Source organism: Musa acuminata, chromosome BXJ3-10, assembly GCF_036884655.1.
Source record: "Musa acuminata AAA Group cultivar baxijiao chromosome BXJ3-10, Cavendish_Baxijiao_AAA, whole genome shotgun sequence".
Classification (NCBI taxonomy): domain Eukaryota; kingdom Viridiplantae; phylum Streptophyta; class Magnoliopsida; order Zingiberales; family Musaceae; genus Musa; species Musa acuminata.
In genome coordinates this window covers 18680001-18688128 of record NC_088358.1, presented here as the reverse complement: position 1 = coordinate 18688128, position 8128 = coordinate 18680001, and the positions used below count along the sequence as shown (strand labels likewise).

General features: G+C 42.2%; 1 protein-coding gene across 1 annotated transcript; it reads left to right on the top strand.

The window, feature by feature from the left end:
* The first annotated feature begins 4721 nt into the window (after positions 1 to 4721).
* LOC135651896 (ABC transporter I family member 1-like) lies at positions 4722 to 6653 on the top strand. Its single transcript, XM_065172513.1, has 2 exons — positions 4722 to 4909; positions 5818 to 6653. Exon 2 carries the CDS (start codon positions 5866 to 5868, stop codon positions 6544 to 6546), a length of 681 nt encoding a protein of 226 aa, XP_065028585.1. The 5' UTR covers positions 4722 to 4909; positions 5818 to 5865; the 3' UTR covers positions 6547 to 6653.
* The last annotated feature ends 1475 nt before the right edge of the window (positions 6654 to 8128 follow it).

Here is an 8128-nt window from a genome sequence, read left to right as displayed (position 1 = left end):
GACGGAAGTTCGGACGGTCGTCGGAGGTTCTGCGAGAACAGATCCGAGAAGTCCAGAAGCTTGCCAAGTGAAGCTCGTCAGAACTCACCAAGTGGATCGTCGCAAAGTCCAGGAGTTTGCCGGAAGTCCGCAGAAGCATCACCGAGGGTTCATCGGATGATCGACGGAAGTTCGCCGGAAACTCGCCGGAAGAAGCGATTGACGCACCGAAGCAAAGCTACAGAAATTGTCTTAGATCTAATCGTAGTTAGCACATTGATTAAGTTGGAAAATGGGAGGTGATTCCATTAGCTTAATCTTGGGGCAATTGGGCCCCTGAAAGACTGAAATTGGGCCGAATGGAGCTAACCATTCGGACCCTGCTTGCACCAGGAGGTGCAACCGCCTAGGCCAGGAGGTGGCACCGCCTGGGCTAAGCCTCCCAGCGAGACTGGGCGGTGCAACCTCCCCAGCCAGGAGGTGGCACCGCCTGAGCTCAGTCTTCGAGCTAGACTGGGCGGTGCAACCTCCTTGACAGAGAGGTGGCACCGCCTGAGCTCAGTCTTTGAGTTAGACTGGGCGGTGCAACCTCCTTGACAGAGAGGTGGCACCGCCTGAGCTCGGTCTTCGAGCTCTGGCAGAGAGGTGCAACCGCCTCAGTCAAGAGGTGGCACCGCTTGGGCTCAGTCTTCGAGCTCTGCCAGGCGGTGCAACCTCTCCAGTCAGGAGGTGCAACCGCCTGATCCCGAAATTCCGGGATTTGATCGTTTTGAGCTCGAAATTTGAATTGGGTTAGGGCCTATAAATACCCCACCCATTCAGCACTGAAAAGATACAGACCTACACCAAAATTCTTGATCTTTTCTGTGATTCTAAGAGCTCAAATTTGTGTAAAGTCCTAAAGTTCTTCTCTTTCTGTTCTTCAAGTCTTGAGTTGTAAAGAGATGAGAGAAAGGTCCTGTAAGGGTTGTCTCCTGAGCCCATCAAAAGGAGTGAATCTGTAAAAGGGCAGTTGGCCTTCGCCTATTGAAGGAAGGCCTCTAGTTGACGTTGGTGACCTCGTCGGTGGAGGAAGCCAAAAGTGGAGTAGGTCAAGACTGACCGAACCACTCTAAATCTCTGGTTTGCGTTTATTTTGAGCACTTTATCATTACTGCAAACCTCCTACATAGCTACTGCTCTCTGCGCCTTTATGAACAAGTTTCTAAGTGCTGATCTTTCCGAATCTGCATTCATACATAAATCGGTGTTTTCATACATTATAGTTTACGATTACGTTTTGTAACCGCAAACTGTCTTCTGCGCTTTTACGAACGAGTTTCTTTGCAGTTTACATTTACGTTTTGATTCTATTTAACTGCAAACTGTCTTCTGCAATTTTACGAACGAGTTTCAAGGTTTAGACGAAAATCTGCATTCAGATGTAAAACTGCATTTAGACGTAAATCGGCTTTCCTCGTACAATCATCAGATTTCAGTTCACGTTTACGTCTTGATTTTAACTGCATATTGCCTTCTGCGAGTCTACAAATAAGTTTCAAAGTTCAGACGTAAATCTGCGTTTAGACGTAAATTTGCTTTTTGCAGATTACTTTTTGAGCTATACAATAGCAGCACACTGTCTTTATACTTCTGCTTAAACTGCTTTTGATCTAAACAAGTGATTTACGCAATCTGAGCTTAGACGTAAACTGCGCTTAGACGCAAACTGTGTTTAGATGCAAACTGCGTTTAGACGCAAACTGTGTTTAGACGTAAACTGCACTTAATCATAAGTAATCTTAGAATCGGCTTTTGCATCAAAATAGTTTTTATCGAACGAACGCAGCTTTCGTTTTTAATCGCAGAAAGATATCCGCTGCACTAATTCACCCCCCCCCCCCCTCTTAGTGCTCTCGATCCTAACAGCCCAGGCGGTGCCACCTCCTGGCCTAGGCGGTGCCACCTCCTAGTGCAATCAGGGACCGAATGGTTAGCTCCATTCGGCCCAATTTCAGTCTTTCAGGGGCCCAATTGCCCCAAGATTAAGCTAATGGGATCACCTCCCATTTTCCAACTTAATCAACGTGCTAACTACGATTAGATCTAAGACAATTTCTGCAACTTTGCTTCGGTGCGTCAATCGCTTCTTCCGGCGAGTTTCCGGCGAACTTCCGTCGATCATCCGATGAACCCTCGGTGATGCTCCTGCGGATTTCCGGCAAACTCCTGGACTTTGCGACGATCCACTTGGCGAGTTCCGACGAGCTTCGCTTGGCAAGCTTCTGGACTTCTCGGATCTTGTTCTCGCAGAACCTCCGACGACCCTCCGAACTTCCGTTGAACTCTCGAACTCCCAACGTGATCATGAACTTGACTCAGGCGCAACTCCTGTTGCTTGTCTAACTTTCATCGTAGTTAATCCTGCACACTTATCTCAAAACAAAAACTTCGATCGAGACAATTAATCCTAAGCAATTAACCAAGTTGTCCGGCATGTCATTGATCCCTCGACGCTTCGTCCGATTCTTCGGCGCATCGTCCTTTCCTGCAGCCTATTGCCCAATCGGCCTGTTGACTCCGCAACTCCGATATCCTTGGCACAATACCCGCTCTTCTTGGCCCGATGCCCGAGTCCACGACCCGAAGCCTTCTGTCGATACGTCGACCGATCCACCGGCCTGACGTCCAATCTTCTGACATATTCCTCCGGCACAACATGATTTTCCTGCTTTAATTGTCTCATCCTGATCGAAGTATCCTGCGTTACTCAAAACGTAGATTAAATCATAAACATATATCAAGTGATTTTATCATCAAAATACGAGATTCAACAGAATGGTCGCACCTACTATATCATCCAGAAGAAATCTATCCTTTATTTGGTGCTAAGCTCAGAAAAAGATGTAAATTTTCTTTAAGACTCTTACAGGAAGATCATCACCCTTGAAGTTAAATCTTCTGACACAATATAAAAAAGACAAAGAGAGGATTTCATCTTATGAGCAAAGGTTATTCCTCAAAGTAGTTATAGGATGGTCACCATGACAGACTACGACATCCAAAAGGAATCTATCATTCGTTTAATGCTCCTACCGAGGAGAGGGATATAATTTTTTTTTGTTAAAACTCTCACCGGCAAGACGACCACAGAAAGAAGCAGCTGGAGTACGGTCACACTCAAGCAAGACGAAGACATTCAGGAGTGCACCCTCGGCTTAGTGCGCCTTCGTGGTGGCCAGTGAACCCTTGTCCTGCACGATTGCTGCTTTGGTGTCTCTTAGGCTGATGATGTTGTCTCTGGCCAAGTGTCATTTGAAACCTACTGGTATTGGTGTAAGCTGGAACTCGTGTTAATGTGATGGCAATAATGTTTTCAGTCACTTATGGTGTTCGCATACTATTTTCTTTGGCCATTTTTTTTTTGTGTATCTGTGGCAGTTCTTTCCCTGTTTGATGTTTCTTATGTTGCCAGTTCAATCAATTCTTGCGTTGTATTTTCTTGTTCTCGGTTATCTTGGTGTCTCTACTGTATCTGAAACAAACCTCTATACCGAAGAACATTGTAATGTCTTTGCTTCTGGATATTGGAGCTTAATGCAGAAAGCTTTTAGCCTTTGGATGGAAGTTGTGGCTGATGGATCAATCTAACAATTGAAACGATGAACATGTACGTGTCCATGCACGAATGTAAAAGCATCGAACCTCTCCCCCCCATCTCTCTCGTGCTTCAATAACCTCTTCGATTATCTATTCAAGGAAAAAAGATATTACAATGTGTTTGTGAAAGATACCCCAAATGAGCGACTTATACTTGTCCATATGATAGCCTGGTTGATCTGACTCGCTCATTATTGTACAGATATCGGGAAGGCAATGTTAGATAGAAGACTGACTGCCATTAAAATGCTTGGTAATGGCAGCAACAATATATCGGCACATAAAAGAAATTACAAACATCAGTTGGTGGTAAGCTCAACTGTAGCTCAATCGTGATTGGGTTTGGCATGGAGGGATCCCAATCTCACATGAGTTGACTCCCTCACATGAGTTCACTCTCGCTGAAACGAAAGCGAACAAAGAGCAGTGTTGACGAACATTACTTTCTTCGAATATATAGGTGGGAACTACCAATACTTTCTTTTCTTCTATCTCAATATTCCAAATATCAAATGTGTCACTTGATCTCATTCATCTCCTCTTAATTATCTAATTTATTGTATACTAAAGAGGGTAAATATTCATCGCAAATAGAGACTCGACACTTGATAATATAATCAATCAATGAAACGGTAGACTCAGTCAACAGTCAACGATCAAGCAACATGGATATCATTCTAAAATATTAATCTAACAAATATTTTAGAAATAGTGAAACATGATATCTATACTATCAATGCATTTTATTTTATGATTGTTATTGGATAAATCAGAAATATCATTCGACTTTAGTCTTCATACAAATTAATAGTAGGATGAGCATCCAAGCCAAATCTTCCCTTCAATTGATTCAAACATCATATCTATACTATCGGAATATGAATTAGGCAAATATATATATATATATATATATTCATGTAGGCTCATATGCGGATATCTGCATAATGGAATCCATTTCATATATGCGGCTGTAAAATCCGTATAAGCAGCGTATATGCGGACAGATCCAAGTCACTGCTTACGGCCCACGGCCTACGGCCCACGGCCTAACCCAAATATAAACTGAAGCCCTAGTTGTTTAGTCCGGTGTCTTCGATTATAGAGCTTCGGAGCGGCGGTACCAACCGGCTGCAAACTTCGAGCAAACCTACGGTGCGAGACGAGCGGCGACGAGCCCTCTTCGTGGCCGGCGATCCCTCCACGGCAGAAGCAAAGGTTGGAGATCCTATGTCGCTGTCCGTGGGGCAACAGGGTTTGTAGCGGCTCCGCAATAGGATGCTTACTGCTAGAGGTGACAATTCTTCTTGATCGGGTCTTTACTTTAATTTTTAACCCCCAGAGATGGGGTTATTAGTGTTTCTGCGGAATTAAAGGTTTGCCTTTTATTCTTGCGATAGCTTATTTTAGGATTCCCATGTATACCGAAATTAGATTGGTGCACAATATGATGACATAAGGACCTGAAATTGTGGAGATTAAATATTTTACTTTGTCCAAGGATGACATGCGGATTCCCTGATTCCATTTTATCTACCATGCTGATGCTGAGCAAATCTTTGCTAGCGTGTAAGCCATGCCAGATATCTGGCTATCTAGTTCTTCGGTTCTCAAGAAATCTTCTGATTTCATTCTCGTCTCTAATTGGTTGTTTGTTTGTACTTGGGCAAATGTCATTCATCCATGATAGCAAATCGAGAGGGTAGAAGGAGGGAGAAAAAAAGGGCCAAATGATGGTAATAAGGGAAAACATTAAGAAAGAAATGAAAGAAATAGTTCTCTTTTATGTATGTGCGTATATATCTCTTTTTTTATTTCATCATTAAACCTACAATTGGACCAACTGATCCATTGGTACAACCTGTGGCTCACTGACCTGAGGCTTCGCTAGATCATAGTGGGTTCTGTTCCGAATGCATTGTATTTACTACACCTTAACTGGCTTTTCGTAGTTAACTTGTGGAGTTCTAGTATCTTGATAGAATCAAGTATCATACATCTTTTGACTGTCATTGAGCTAATTAAAGAAGCTTCGACTCATGAAATGTGATTTTTCAGCTGTCATTCATTGTGCACCTGCAGTATTGAAATCTTCATCTGTATTCTTTCTGAGATTTCCGTGTTGGTTTTCTAGTGAGTTTCTTGAGACAACTATGATGTAATTTCTCATGCTATCCCTGATGAAGTAGTTTCTTGTTGCAGTGTAGTAAATTGTGGTTAGTTTGCAGCAAACAATTTTAGTTGCAGTAGATGCCCCTTCTCAAGCCGCCACCTCCTCGAATTCTCCTGAATAATGTTTCTTGCATGCGTAATGGTCAGACTGTCCTCCGCAATATAAATGTCTCTGTGCATGATGGCTCTTCTCTTGTCTTGACTGGTGCTAATGGCTCTGGAAAGACCACCTTTCTTCGTATGCTAGCTGGATTCTCACGTCCATCTGCTGGGGAGATCCTATGGAATGGGCATGACATCACATCTCCGGGAGTCTTCCAACAATACAAGCTACAACTTAACTGGTTATCAATGAAAGATGCCATAAAGGAGAAACTTACTGTATTGGACAATGTACAATGGTTTGAAGTCCTGGAAGGCAAGTGTGGGAAATCCATGGATGCTCTTGAGTTAATGGGGCTAGGTAGGCTTGCAAAAGAGAAGGCGAGGATGCTTTCAATGGGTCAGAGGAAACGACTACAGTTGGCGAGATTACTGGCTATAGACAGGCCGATCTGGTTGCTTGATGAACCATCAGTTGCTTTAGATGCTGAAGGAGTGCGGATGTTGGAATACATAATAGCGGAGCACAGGAAGAAAGGTGGAATTGTATTTGTGGCAACACACCTGCCAATTGAGATTGAAGATGCAATGTCCCTTAGGCTACCAGCAAGGTTCCCGAGGAGGAAAACTTTGGTTGATATGGTCCATTCAGTGTAAATGTGATCTCTGTTCTATTCCTCAACGATTTGTCTCCTGAACTGCAGATTCCATATTTCTTGTACTTCCAGAAAGATTTCTAAAGAAGAAAAATTTTAGTCGATCTAGCCCATTGATGTACGCATAACATATATGTTTTCTTTTTCCAATTGTTTCAGATGCCACCTTTGGTTTGACATACACATAACATACATACTTTTTCCAAAGTTTATTTTCTTATTGATCAGTTGTGTTCAATTCACTGTTATTCTCCCTCCCTCTCTCTCAATCTCTCTTAGCTAGGAACACTATATTTTCATAGAGGTTGTTTAAGCGCTTGGTTGACAGTATGTTATTCTCCTATGACAATTGAGATCGTTTTCTATCATTGGATTAAGATATTAGCTGTAAAGTCTGACAAACTCCAGGAATTGTTTGCACTGGACAGACTGAGCCACGTTTGAACAGCTAAGGGAGTTCTAGCATTGCTCCACATGCAAGGTTGGACAGGAGAGGGCAATGTTACTTCAGGTATCTACCTATCTCAACAGTGGAGTAGGTATTTACTCACCATAAATGCTGCTGATTTCAATAGTTGGAACATTACCATCACCTGCTTGACTCCCTTCACATGCCTTTACTTTCACTGACATCCTCTTCTTACTGGTTTTTCTTTCAAGTGAAGGCGCAAGTGTGTCAGGTTAGACCAATTTCTTGGTAAGCTTGCTCTTAAACTTGCCATTGATCAAGCAGATAGCACTGACATCCTCTTCTTACTGGTTTTTCTTTCAAGTGAAGGTGCAAGTGTGTCAGGTTAGACCAATTTCTTGGTAAGCTTGCTCTTAAACATGGCATTGATCAAGCAGATAGCACTGGTAGCATCTTCCTTTGGGAATCGTTTACAGCCAATGTGATTTAGTTGGATGCTACTATGGTGCATCCAGATTGGGTTTTTAATTATATGACTGTTCTTGTGAGCAAAGGAGATGTCTACATCTATTATGGATAAGATTTGATGCAAGATTTGGATTGACATCAATTATTCACTTGAGATTTGCTCAGGCTTGGTCCGTCTTGAGTTGACAGAGGCATGAGTTGCAAGGATGGACTCTTAAGTCAACAAAAGTTGCTTAATACTATTACTAGTCTCCCAAAGAATGTTTTAGCAATATTTGGAACTATGGTTTTTTTTTTTTGGCAAGATTTGAGCACAGGAAATTCATAATGTCACAGACTATCAGCTTGTGATGCAATTTGATATAATGTGAGATCATAGGGTTTTAGTTTTGTTTGAATAATTATATATATGTATTGGACTGATAAGCTGGGATCCATGGTACTGAAAGATGGTCGCTAACATTTAAAGCATCATACTCTTAAAATGCTTGTCCTGTGGTAGCTGTCATGGAACAAAGGTGTTCACTCAACTCAAATGTCTTTTTTCCTTGTTTGGTGTTTACATAATATTTTAGCATTGCCCACCTCAAATATATGAGTAAGAGCATTTATACATTAAAAATATGTATTGCTTTTGTTGGATATTTGAGACATTTTCCTCTGTTAAGGTAAACCTGCGGGGTTGGAACTAATACATGCGTGCATT